The 13,767-nt window shown below is 58.5% G+C and overlaps 1 protein-coding gene across 3 annotated transcripts in view; it reads right to left on the reverse strand.

The window, feature by feature from the left end:
• ARL15 (ARF like GTPase 15) overlaps positions 1 to 13,767 on the reverse strand; it is a 226,446-nt gene that overhangs the window by 131,847 nt on the left and 80,832 nt on the right. For 2 of the 3 annotated variants that reach the window (XM_080682514.1, XM_080682513.1), the window contains 2 exons: positions 7,340 to 7,399; positions 1,243 to 1,451 (listed from right to left, as the gene is read on the reverse strand). In XM_080682514.1, coding sequence (XP_080538640.1) covers positions 1,243 to 1,451; positions 7,340 to 7,399 — 269 coding nt within the window. The remainder of the gene's footprint in view (positions 1 to 1,242; positions 1,452 to 7,339; positions 7,400 to 13,767) is intronic. The other variant, XM_080682515.1, reaches the window with a different exon arrangement.

Consider the following 13,767-nt stretch of genomic DNA (forward strand, 5'->3'; position numbering starts at 1 on the left):
GGGCGGGGCTGCCGGCCGCAGGTCCCCACCCCTCAGGGGACGGGGGGGGGGGGGGGGGGCAGAGGTGGAACGTGGGCGCCCTTGGCTTCTCGGCCACGTTCCGCACGAAAGCGCAGAGTCGCTCCTACCGGCCACCACGTCGGTAAGGGAAGCCCAGGCTCGGAGGCGGGTGCACATCCTGAAAGGGACGGGGAGGGCGGTGGGCCCCTCTTTCTGCCAAGGGCCAGGTGGGGATCTATGACATCACTCGCGGGCCCTAGCCCATTATCACCCAATAATCAGCTGCTCTGTGTGGTCAGACATTGAGTGAACTCACCCCTAAGGCCTCGGCTGGCCTTACTCGGCCCGCGGGCCGGACGTTCCCCACCCTGGTATGGAGGAACACACCACCTGTTCCATGTCACCGTGCTTAGAGTAAAACGCGCTGCAACTGAAGCTTCGAAAACCGTGTACACATCTTAGCACGGGGTGCCCTGGATCAGCAGCCCTGCTGAGCAAGACAGATCATTGGCCCAACTTCGTCTCGGGCTTTCGCGGGAAAGGTACAGGCTGAGACAGGACACTGAACAAGAAAGATGGGGACCGCGCCCCGAGAGACACCGATGTGCTGGCTCTGAACCTGCGAACGTCAGCGTGCGGCCTGGGTGGCTACAGAACGGGCCCGCTGCGTGCAGGCAGCGCTGGGCGCCCCAGGGGGACAAGGGCGCCCCCCGAGGGCGGGCGAGGCTTCAGGACCCGCGGACACCGCCCCTGGTGGAGGAGGAGTCCCACACGCCGGCGGGGGAAGACGCGTGGACTCCCCGGCAGCAGCCCTCACCCAGGTGAGAACACCCAGTAAGTCCTCGGACTCGGCCCGCCGCCAGACAAGGCAGCCCCTGCTCTCCGTGGGCTCAGCGGGGAACTGCCTGCCAGCACGGACCCGCGTGGAGAAAGCCAACGTCGGCTGGAAGGCGGCACCGCCAGCACCGCCCTAGGACGGGCACCTTGGCGGTGAGCGTGGACGACCGAGACGCCAGACTGAGACGCCAGATCTAGACGCCAGACCGAGACGCAAGATCTAGATGCCAGACCTAGACGCCAGACCTAGACGCCAGACCGAGACGTCAGACCTAGACGCCAGACCCAGACGCCAGACCCAGACGCCAGACCGAGACGCCAGACCCAGACGCCGGACCCAGACGCCGGACCGAGACGCCGGACCGAGACGCCGGACCGACAGAGCCCGTCGGTCCCCGGACGTACCTCTTGGGCGGAGCGGGCGGCCGGCTTGTCCTGGTGGCTGGCGAGGATGAGGAAGGGCAGCGTGCACAGCTGCGGGTGCTGCAGGGCCGAGTGCAGCTCGTTGCGGGCCGTCTCCAGGTCGCCTTCTGAGGACGCGCTGTCCAGCACGAAGATCACGCCCTGCGAGCCCTGGTAGTAGCGGCTCCAGTACTTGCGGATGTGGTCGGCCCCTGCGGACACACACACACCCTCCGTCAGGCTCGGCTCGCCCTGCACCGCGCTCCCGGCAGAACACCCCCCCCCCCCGCCCCCCGGGACCCCGGGAGCTCTCACACATCCACTGCAGAGACCGCGGCGGATGGGACAGAGATGGCATTCAGGCCGGCAGGCGGGCAGGCAGGTGGCCGTGACCCTGGGGGGGACACACAAGCTCAGGGGTCACTCTCTGTGCCTCTCATCAACACGGGTGAGAGAGAACCAGGACTCCTCGGACTGGACCTCGGAAGGATGTTTTCAGATCTTGCCCGAGTCCCGCCTGAATGACACGCCACACCCTCGGATAGATGAGGCTGCAGGGCGGTGCTGGGCGGCCGCCACAGAGAGCAGCTCGCGACATTCCCCAGGAGCACTGACCGCCATGGGGCAGCCTGGTGTCACCTCTGCTAGAATGCGGGAACGAGGAGCCACCCGTGAGGGTCTAAGTGCCGATGTCTGGGACAACCCAAAAGCTTGGCCTCCGGGGCGGCGCATGACCCGCCTGGCCATGAGCACACGCGGGTCCACACGGGTGGGGCGTGTATAAAAAGGACAGAGGTTCTCGCCCGCGGGGGTGACGCCCTGCACCTCGCTCTGAGTCCGGGATCCAGCGCGACGCGGGACTGAGCAGCGTGGACGGGCGAGGACAGGAGTCGCGCTCGGATTAGGCTCCCCGGGATTTGGGACGGGAGGGACCGCGGGAGACGGCCCAGCCCAGGTCCCTGGGGAAACTGAGGCCCGGTGAGGGCACCTAACCGCCATTCACGTCCCTAAATCACAAACTTGGGATTCGCTGTTTGTGTGTTTGGGGTGGCGGTGAGGGCTTTGCCGGTTATATAACGAAACGGGGGTGTCGCGGTGTGTCCCCGTTTAGTGCACGTGATCCCGTCTTCCCCACGAGTCAGCTACTGTCGACGCCCTGTGTGGGGGACTGGGGCGTGGGGAGTGGGGTGGAGGGGTGCACGCCCCAGCTCTGCGTTCAGGAACGTCGTGTGGGAAGCTGGACACGGGCAGGGAGGTGGGCTCACTGTGGACACCAGCAAACGCTACACATCAGGTATTGTCCTCCCCCAAAGGGCCAACCCCCCCCTCCCCTCCCCCATGACACTGAGCAGCTCAAGGATTTCTGGGAAAAGCAGGAGAAAACCCCAGACTATCACACGGCACAGGAAAGCGTGATGCCTGGGTCCCCACCGGTGCTGGGGAGCATCTTACCCACGGGGGGTGAGTCTCTTAAAGGAGCAGCGTCAGTAACCAGACAGCTACCCTGTGTAGGCACTTCCCACGGCCCAGGCAGCGCCACGTGCTTTCAGAACAAGAGCTCATGCGTGGACCTAGGAACCAGGAGGTCACGGTTCGACTCCTGGTCGGGCACATGCCCCGGGTGCAGGCTCGACCCCGGAAGGGGGCGTGCGGGAGGCGGCCGATCCATGATTCTCTCTCGTCATGGACGTTTCTACCTCTCTCCCTCTCCCTTCCTCTCTGACATCCATATAATTAGTTAGCTCATGCACATCTGGGCCCAACGTGACTGAAACAGAAGGATGGCCGAGCAGAAGGACGAGGCGCTGAGGGAAGAACCCACACCACGGCAGCCGTCGGGAAGGAGGGTGGGTTAGAGCACACAGCCCCGCAGCCATCGCAACCGGACGTTGGCTGACACTTCCAAAAGGAAACACAGAACATGCAAATGAAAACACACAACAGATTTTATCCCTGAGTGCGGCCTGGCTGGACACCTGGACCAGAGGTGTCCTGTGGGGAACGTGGGAAGGCAAGGTGAAGCCGTAAAGACTCCTGAACAATAACGAAGGCGGTGCCGGACCTGCACAAAACGGATCAAAATGCCAGTAACCGCGCTGACGTGTTTGCAAGCAGAATAACAAAAGCAGTATATGCTGCCACCTTGGCGTTTTGTTATTGTTCCCCCCTCAACCTCCTCCTCTGTGAGGCCAGCATGTGGCCGATGCCGGTGACAGCACACACACCCTCCTCATCGGGCAGCTGCTGGGGCTGGGGGGGAGCGCCGAGCCCGAGGCGCAGGCCCCTCTGGAATGCCCGTAGCTGGTTTATGCGGAGCGGCCGCTCACTCTCTGCATAATGAACGTGTCATACGTGTTCCTCTGATTAATCGCGTGCTGTGTTCCCAGACAGACCAATCTGTCTTCTTGAATTAGCACGGAGATTTTTTTTTTAATCTACACATTAAATTGATGGATTTGATAGCATCTCGATCTTAGGGCTTCAAGGGCTTACATATTTAATCTGAATAATTCAGCAACATATAAGTATCCAGAAATGGATATTTTCCTTTCTGAGCCTTCCCCCAACTCGTGACTTCTTTTTAAACCACAAACGTTAACTTCGCCTATTTATTTAAAACTAGTGGCCCGGTGCACGAAATTCATGCACATTAATAGGGAATTAATTAGAGAAAATAATTTAATATTGCTATTTGCCCTTTCTCTGTAATAGAAGTGTCAGAGATGAAAGAAAATTAGAAAAATGTACATGAAAATCTTCCTCCTGTCAGAGTCTGGGGTGCGTTGCAGAACCCAGAGTCAAGTCCCCTGTGTCCTTGACCGGAATCAAACCCGGGACCCTGCAGTCCGCAGGCCGACGCTCTATCCACTGAGCCACACCGGCCAAGGTTGAAAGAGAAAGAACTGAGATCGGTTTCAACAAAAACTTCCCAGAGGAAAGCAGCACCGTCAGAACCGGACCGAACAGAGCCCGACCCGCAGGAACAAAAGGCTCCCACTGCAGGGGTGCCTCCCGGGCCCCACCAGCCGCGGGCGCACTGACATCCCTTCAAGGACCGAAGGCCTAGAGGAGGGCTGTCTGGCTTCATCAGGGAGGGAGGTGGGGCACACAGGGGCCCCCGTCTGCTGGGCCCACCCTCTCATCCCAGAACTCGGCCCGTGCACACCCGTGCGCAGCACACACTCGCCGAGTGAATTTGGAGAAGGGAAGAGGGGGAGCAGGCCGTGCCTGCAGACCACCCCAGGTCGTGTGGACGTCGAGGTAAGACGGACGCAGAGGCTATGCCCCAGAAGGGGAGAGGAAGGCGAGCCCGCGGCACCGCCAGAACCGGGCGGAACCGAGTCTGCCTTGCAAGGACTAAACGAAGAGCCGGAAGCGCCGGAGGCAGAACGAAGCGGGAGGCGGCTGCGGAGTCAGAGATGAGCGGTTCTGAGCTGGAAGCCAGGCGGCCGTGTCTCACCGACAGCGTTGACGCGAAGAGGCCGCCGGTGGGACCGCCTGCGCGTGCTGGAGGCAGCGGGAGGTTCCACGGAGCGCCGTCCCGTGCGGGCGTGGGCACACTGGGCACGGAGCCCACGGGGGAAGCGCCAGCTCAGGTCACTCCCCTCCCGCCTCCAGGTGACCCCCGGCAAGTCCTTCGATTTCTGCCCAAGCCCTGCGCCTCTACCTACGAGACACACAGCTCCTCGGGCAGGACGCTGCCAGGTGTGAATGCGAAGGTGGAAGAGAGGCCTGGGAGCAAGGAAAACAGGCAAACAATCCTGAGTTCCAGTTTCTGAAGATTGGCCTACGCCTGGGGGGGGCGGGGGCGCAGGGGGGAGGCGCAGGCAGGCTGAGGAGAGCAAGCTATCCTCTGAGTAGTGAGAACGGAACTGGCCCCTCAGACACCAGGCTGGGCCGATCCCCTCCGTCCACGTCTGAGTCGTCCCTAACCATGTACGGACTTTCCCCCTTAATTTCAGTTTTTTAAAAAACTGCATTAATTTCAAATATTGTTTTCGAGATCGTCTCCATCACTGAACCATGAGGTCTTTAAGGGTGTGTGGGGGGGTGCGTCCTGACGATCTTTTGGTCCCACCCCCGTAATCATGCCGACACGGAACTGCGCTGGGATGACCCTGGAAAAGACCACGTGCGAAGCTTGAACTTGAATGAGAATTACAGGAAGGCTTAGCGGAAAGATGGAAGAAACACCGTCCTCCCAGGAAAAACTGGTAACGTAGAATTACACAGGCATCGTTACATATTACCCATGTCAATTAGATACACACGTATATACACACACCTACCAGTCATGTGTACAAGCATGCAGTTCATTACAAGAACATTCATGTGTTACGATGTTTATAGTCAAAACGACAAACCCAAATTTCTGAAAGGGAAGTCAGAAGTTATCAACCGTGCCTGACTGGGAATATTTTTTTTTAAATATATTTTATTGATATTTTACAGAGAGGAAGGGAGAGGGATAGAGAGCTAGAAACATCGATGAGAGAGAAACATCGATCAGCTGCCTCCTGCACACCTCCCACTGGGGATGTGCCCGCAACCAAGATACATGCCCTTGACCGGAATCGAACCCGGGACCCCTCAGTCCGCAGGCCAACGCTCCATCCACTGAGCCAAACCGGTTTCGGTACTGACTGGGAATATTAACGTCACACAAGTGAAAGGTGGCTGTACGAGGGACTGACCAGGTACACCCGTCCCAGGCACGGCTCTCTGAAGCCACAGAAAAGACCAGCTAATGCTTTAGAGATAAAAGTAAGAAGGCAGCCCTCGCCGGTGTGGCTCAGTGGCTAGAGCGTCGGCCTGCGGACTGAAGGGTCCCGGGTTCGATTCCGGTCAAGGGCACATGCCAGGGTTGCTGGCTCTATACCCAGTGGCGGGGGGGGGGGGGGGGGGGAATGCAGGAGGCAGCCGATCCATGATTCTCTCTCATTATTGATGTTTCTCTCTCTCTCCCTCTCCCTTCCTCTCTGAAATCAACAAAATACATTTCTTAAAAAAAAACAGGGAGGCAATCAAGCACTATGAAATGGCACACGTTTGAGCTTCCATTTTACCAGTTTTACCAAACATAGGCCACCAGTTCGAATGAGCTTTCACAAACAGCAGGGGCAGGACAGGTCCCCGAGCGGTTAAAGAAGAGCGGGAAGAGAACTTCCTTCGGCGGCACCATTCGCCATCCGGCACGCTGCTGCCCGCGGACCTGCCGTCCCCCTGCGCCACCAGGGGACGTAACGGCCTCACTGAGCTGAAAGCCCGATGCCATGACACCTGCGGCATAAACACAGGCTCCTCCGGAGTGCTGCTCCCCGCCCGGCAGGACGCACAGCGCCTTTCTGTATGGCACGGCCTTAAAGCCTCTTCGTTCTGCACTCAATAACACATCTATATATATAAAAGCCTAAGCAACCGACTGACCATTCAAGCGGTAGCTATGACGTGCACTGACCACCAGGGGGCAGACGCTCAATGCACAGGCACGGAAACATAGAACAGACTGCTGAATCTCAGAGGGAAGCGGGGAGAGGGGAAGGGGGTGGGAAGAGATTAACCAAAGATGTTATATGCATACTAGAGGCCCGATGCACGAATTCATGCCCTGGTGGGGTCCCTTGGCCTGGCCTGCGGAGATCGGGCCAAAACTGGCCCGGTGCATGGATTCGTGCACCGGTGGGTTCCCCCAGCCTGGCCTGCAGGGATCGGGCTGAAACCAGCAGTCTGTCCGACATCCCCCAAGGGGTCCTGGATTGCGAGAGGGTGCAGGCCAAGGGACCCCACCAGTGCACGAATCTGTGCACCGGGCCTCTAGTTTTTTAATAAGGAACATGAAAGAGTGCAGTTTCTAAAATGGCACTCACGGTACAGTTTAATTCCTACAAAGGGAAACACGTTTATATTATCTAGAACTCATGACAGCCTTCCAGACACACACAAAGAGGAGGACATGTTTCTAGAAAATGCATTCTCAAGGGCAAAGGTGAAAGGATTCACCTCTCAGCCTAACAAACCGCTAGGTTTTAAGGACAGGGATCACGTTAATGCCAAGTGAGGGAAGTTAGAGGGAGACACAGAAATACGTAAAATGCTATACCTCCGAGTTCCTTGACATTCAAGATGGCATTCTGGAAGGGCACTGCCTTTATACTAAAACCTAAAACCAGAAAACAAACATAAAACAAGAATTAGCGACAACTCCTTAGAAAGCACCGGATGCTCACACCCTCTTTTTCTGTCAGATTGAGTTACTCTTCTTAGCTCATATTTACACTAGAAACACAATTTCTAAGATACACCGATAACCTGATAGTATCTGCTACTGTTTTTCAAAACATAGCTGTGTGTTTCAGTAAAATACAACCCTTTTCTTCAAAATATTGTTGTATTTTTAATATATAATGTCACTTTGAAAATGTTACTAATTATGAGGAAGACATTTGGAAATACAGAGAAACTTCAAAGAAAATATTAAATCTACTGGGACCTAGGCATCGAACTAATTCCTAAAATTTCTCTCACATGTAACTCAGCAACCCGCGAGATCAGGGTGTCTAAGGTATAGCCTTCTTATATTGGAATTTCAGAGTATTTATGCTAGTGTTCTTTTAAGGATGTGGTTAATGTCATACGTATATTTTTCTTAAAATTAGAATCAATTATGTATGCAAGACAATTATTTTATAATGCATATAATAAATGACTTCTATATAATATTTATTATATATTCAGAGTGTGGTTTTAGGATTAACTATATATTTAGGACCTAGCTATCATAAAAATATATTCAGAGTGTGGTTTTAGGATTAACTACATATTTAGGACCTAGCTATCATCATTTAAGTCCATTCAGTTGTAACATATGTAACATAAGTGCACATACTTATACACTGACATACACACACGTAAACAAGTGTACACACAAAACTTTTCTGAAAGGACCCACACGAAGCCGGATTCTGGGAGAGCTGGGGTACATAATTATAACCAGGACAAGCTGCTTCAGCCTCACTTGAATTTCTCATCATATACAAGTCCCCCGTTTCCAATGAACAGCCCCACTAATTTTTGAAAGTTAACGGACTCCAATTTCCTGGGCACCCAATCCATTTCAGATCTCAAGCATTATTTAACACTAGAGGCCCAGTGCACGAAATTCGTGCACTCGGCGAGGGGTGGGGGGGTGTCCCTCAGCCCAGCCTGCACCTGCTCACAGTCCGGGAGTCCTCAGGGGATGTCCGACTGATGGCTTAGGCCTAAGCCGCCGTCGGACATCCTTACTGCTGCTGTGGAGCTGGGAGAGGCTCCTGCTACCACCGCTGCGCTCACCAGCGTGAGCCCGGCTTCTGGCTGAGCGGTGCTCCCCCTGTGGGAGTGCACTGACCACCGGGGAAGCTCCTGCATTATGTTTGCCCCCTGGTGGTCAGTGCACATCGCAGCGACCAGTTGTTCTGCTGGTCATTCCGCCGTTCAGTCGATAGCCTTTTATTATATAGGACTAGAGGCCCAGTGTTCGAAATTTGTGCACAGAGGTGGAGGGGATCCCCTCAGCCCAGCCTGCATCCTCTCCAATCCGGGACATCCTCTCACAATCCTGGACCGCTGTCTAACCGCCTCTGCCTGCTGGCCTGATTGCCCCTAACTGCCTCTGCCTGCCGGCCTGATCGCCCCTAACTGCCCCCGCTGCTGGCCTGGTTGCCCCTCACTGCCCCCCCCCCCCGCCAGCCTGGTCGCCCCTAACTGTCCCGCCTGCTGGCCTGATCACCCCTAACTGCCCCCCCACCGGCCTGGTTGCCCCTCACTGCCCCCCCACCGGCCTGGTTGCCCCTAACTGCCCTCCCCTGCCGGCCTGATCACCCCTAACTGCCCCCGCTGCTGGCCTGGTTGCCCCTCACTGCCCCCCCCCCCGCCAGCCTGGTCGCCCCTAACTGTCCCGCCTGCTGGCCTGATCACCCCTAACTGCCCCCCCACCGGCCTGGTTGCCCCTCACTGCCCCCCCACCGGCCTGGTTGCCCCTAACTGCCCCCCCTGCCGGCCTGGTCACCCCTAAATGCCCCCCCTGCCAGCCTGGTCACCCCCAACTGCCCCGCCTGCCGGTGGGGGGGATCCCACTCTGTATGTTAGGTGAGGTGAGGGGGGATCGCGCTCTGTATGTTAGGTGAGTGGGGGGGGGGGTGGATCTCACGCTGTATGTTAGGTGAGGTGAGGGGGGATCACGCTCTGTATGTTAGGTGAGGTGGGGGGGGTGGATCTCACTCTGTATGTTAGGTGAGGTGGGGGGGATCCTGCTCTGTATGTTAGGTGAGGGGGGGATCCCGCTCTGTATGTTAGGTGAGGTGAGGGGGGATCGCGCTCTGTATGTTAGGTGAGGTGGGGGGGGTGGATCTCACTCTGTATGTTAGGTGAGGTGGGGGGGATCCCACTCTGTATGTTAGGTGAGGTGAGGGGGGATCGCGCTCTGTATGTTAGGTGAGGTGAGGGGGGATCGCGCTCTGTATGTTAGGTGAGGTGGGGGGGGTGGATCTCACTCTGTATGTTAGGTGAGGTGGGGGGGATCCCACTCTGTATGTTAGGTGAGGGGGGGATCCCGCTCTGTATGTTAGGTGAGGTGAGGGGGGATCGCGCTCTGTATGTTAGGTGAGGTGAGGGGGGATCGCGCTCTGTATGTTAGGTGAGGTGGGGGGGATCTCACTCTGTATGTTAGGTCGGGGGGATCTCACTCTGTATGTTAGGTGAGGTGTGGGGGATCCCGCTCTGTATGTTAGGTGAGATGGGGGGGGTCCCGCTCTGTATGTTAGGTGAGATGGGGGGGGTCCCGCTCTGTATGTTAGGTGAGATGGGGGGGGTCCCGCTCTGTATGTTAGGTGAGATGGGGGGGGTCCCGCTCTGTATGTTAGGTGAGGTGGGGGGGTGGATCTCACTCTGTATGTTAGGTGAGGGGGGGGTCCCGCTCTGTATGTTAGGTGAGGTGGGGGGGTCCCGCTCTGTATGTTAGGTGAGGTGGGGGGGTGGATCTCACTCTGTATGTTAGGTGAGGGGGGGGTCCCGCTCTGTATGTTAGGTCGGGGGGGGGTCCCGCTCTGTATGTTAGGTGAGGTGGGGGGGTGGATCTCACTCTGTATGTTAGGTGAGGGGGGGGTCCCGCTCTGTATGTTAGGTGAGGTGGGGGGGTCCCGCTCTGTATGTTAGGTGAGGTGGGGGGGTCCCGCTCTGTATGTTAGGTCGGGGGGGGGTCCCGCTCTGTATGTTAGGTGAGGTGGGGGGGTGGATCTCACTCTGTATGTTAGGTGAGGGGGGGGGTCCCGCTCTGTATGTTAGGTGAGGTGGGGGGGGTCCCGCTCTGTATGTTAGGTGAGGTGGGGGGGTGGATCTCACTCTGTATGTTAGGTGAGGGGGGGGTCCCGCTCTGTATGTTAGGTGAGGTGGGGGGGTCCCGCTCTGTATGTTAGGTCGGGGGGGGGTCCCGCTCTGTATGTTAGGTGAGGTGAGGTGGGGGGGATCCCGCTCTGTATGTTAGGTGAGGGGGGGGTCCCGCTCTGTATGTTAGGTGAGGTGGGGGGGGTCCCGCTCTGTATGTTAGGTGAGGTGGGGGGGTGGATCTCACTCTGTATGTTAGGTGAGGGGGGGGTCCCGCTCTGTATGTTAGGTGAGGTGGGGGGGTCCCGCTCTGTATGTTAGGTCGGGGGGGGGTCCCGCTCTGTATGTTAGGTGAGGTGAGGTGGGGGGGATCCCGCTCTGTATGTTAGGTGAGGGGGGGGTCCCGCTCTGTATGTTAGGTGAGGTGGGGGGGTCCCGCTCTGTATGTTAGGTCGGGGGGGGGTCCCGCTCTGTATGTTAGGTGAGGTGAGGTGGGGGGGATCCCGCTCTGTATGTTAGGTGAGATGGGGTGGGGGGGTCCCGCTCTGTATGTTAGGTCGGGGGGGTCCCGCTCTGTATGTTAGGTGAGGTGGGGTGGGGGGGTCCCGCTCTGTATGTTAGGTGAGGTGGGGTGGGGGGGTCCCGCTCTGTATGTTAGGTGAGGTGGGGTGGGGGGGTCCCGCTCTGTATGTTAGGTGAGGTGGGGTGGGGGGGTCCCGCTCTGTATGTTAGGTCGGGGGGGGGTCCCGCTCTGTATGTTAGGTGAGGTGGGGGGGTGGATCTCACTCTGTATGTTAGGTGAGGGGGGGGTCCCGCTCTGTATGTTAGGTGAGGTGGGGGGGGTCCCGCTCTGTATGTTAGGTGAGGTGGGGGGGTCCCGCTCTGTATGTTAGGTCGGGGGGGGGTCCCGCTCTGTATGTTAGGTGAGGTGGGGGGGTGGATCTCACTCTGTATGTTAGGTGAGGGGGGGGTCCCGCTCTGTATGTTAGGTGAGGTGGGGGGGGTCCCGCTCTGTATGTTAGGTGAGGTGGGGGGGTGGATCTCACTCTGTATGTTAGGTGAGGGGGGGGTCCCGCTCTGTATGTTAGGTGAGGTGGGGGGGTCCCGCTCTGTATGTTAGGTCGGGGGGGGGTCCCGCTCTGTATGTTAGGTGAGGTGAGGTGGGGGGGATCCCGCTCTGTATGTTAGGTGAGGGGGGGGTCCCGCTCTGTATGTTAGGTGAGGTGGGGGGGGTCCCGCTCTGTATGTTAGGTGAGGTGGGGGGGTGGATCTCACTCTGTATGTTAGGTGAGGGGGGGGTCCCGCTCTGTATGTTAGGTGAGGTGGGGGGGTCCCGCTCTGTATGTTAGGTCGGGGGGGGGTCCCGCTCTGTATGTTAGGTGAGGTGAGGTGGGGGGGATCCCGCTCTGTATGTTAGGTGAGGGGGGGGTCCCGCTCTGTATGTTAGGTGAGGTGGGGGGGTCCCGCTCTGTATGTTAGGTCGGGGGGGGGGTCCCGCTCTGTATGTTAGGTGAGGTGAGGTGGGGGGGATCCCGCTCTGTATGTTAGGTGAGATGGGGTGGGGGGGTCCCGCTCTGTATGTTAGGTCGGGGGGGTCCCGCTCTGTATGTTAGGTGAGGTGGGGTGGGGGGGTCCCGCTCTGTATGTTAGGTGAGGTGGGGTGGGGGGGTCCCGCTCTGTATGTTAGGTGAGGTGGGGTGGGGGGGTCCCGCTCTGTATGTTAGGTGAGGTGGGGTGGGGGGGTCCCGCTCTGTATGTTAGGTCGGGGGGGTCCCGCTCTGTATGTTAGGTGAGATGGGGTGGGGGGGTCCCGCTCTGTATGTTAGGTGAGATGGGGTGGGGGGATCCCGCTCTGTATGTTAGGTCAGGGGGGTCCCGCTCTGTATGTTAGGTGAGATGGGGTGGGGGGGTCCCGCTCTGTATGTTAGGTGAGATGGGGTGGGGGGATCCCGCTCTGTATGTTAGGTGAGATGGGGTGGGGGGGTCCCGCTCTGTATGTTAGGTCAGGGGGGTCCCGCTCTGTATGTTAGGTGAGATGGGGTGGGGGGATCCCGCTCTGTATGTTAGGTCAGGGGGGTCCCGCTCTGTATGTTAGGTGAGATGGGGTGGGGGGGTCCCGCTCTGTATGTTAGGTGAGGTGGGGTGGGGGGGTCCCGCTCTGTATGTTAGGTCGGGGGGGTCCCGCTCTGTATGTTAGGTGAGATGGGGTGGGGGGGTCCCGCTCTGTATGTTAGGTCGGGGGGGTCCCGCTCTGTATGTTAGGTGAGATGGGGTGGGGGGGTCCCGCTCTGTATGTTAGGTCGGGGGGGTCCCGCTCTGTATGTTAGGTGAGATGGGGTGGGGGGGTCCCGCTCTGTATGTTAGGTGAGATGGGGTGGGGGGGTCCCGCTCTGTATGTTAGGTCGGGGGGGTCCCGCTCTGTATGTTAGGTGAGGTGGGGTGGGGGGGTCCCGCTCTGTATGTTAGGTGAGATGGGGTGGGGGGGTCCCGCTCTGTATGTTAGGTGAGATGGGGTGGGGGGGTCCCGCTCTGTATGTTAGGTGAGATGGGGTGGGGGGGTCCCGCTCTGTATGTTAGGTCAGGGGGGTCCCGCTCTGTATGTTAGGTGAGATGGGGTGGGGGGGTGGGGGGGTCCCGCTCTGTATGTTAGGTGAGATGGGGTGGGGGGGTCCCGCTCTGTATGTTAGGTGAGATGGGGTGGGGGGGTCCCGCTCTGTATGTTAGGTGAGATGGGGTGGGGGGGTCCCGCTCTGTATGTTAGGTGAGGTGGGGGGATCCCGCTCTGTATGTTAGGTGAGATGGGGTGGGGGGGTCCCGCTGTGGTTAGTGGCTGTGGAGTCAGAGGAGGCGGTGAATGAGCTCTGTGCCGAGGGCGACCTCCACCGGGCTCTCAGGTCTGCAGGTGGGAGGACCGGTCCCCTCCCCGTCGCACTGTCTCCATCACAGTGCCTGGCGCAGACGTGCCTGCGAGCCACAGCTGCTGGCATCACCCCGCTCACGCTGTATTGCTGCTGACCTCCTCACTGGGGGCCCCCGCAGCCCTGATCGCAGACTCCAGGCTGGAACCCTGGCGAGTCCTTGGCTGCAGCTGCCCAGACCCCCACGCGGGGAAAGGCACCTCTGCCGAGGGCCGGGGGGGGGGGGGGGGAGGGACGGGGAAGAGCGGAC

The sequence above is a fragment of the Plecotus auritus genome (assembly GCF_963455305.1).
Source record: "Plecotus auritus genome assembly, chromosome: 7".
NCBI classification, from domain to species: domain Eukaryota; kingdom Metazoa; phylum Chordata; class Mammalia; order Chiroptera; family Vespertilionidae; genus Plecotus; species Plecotus auritus.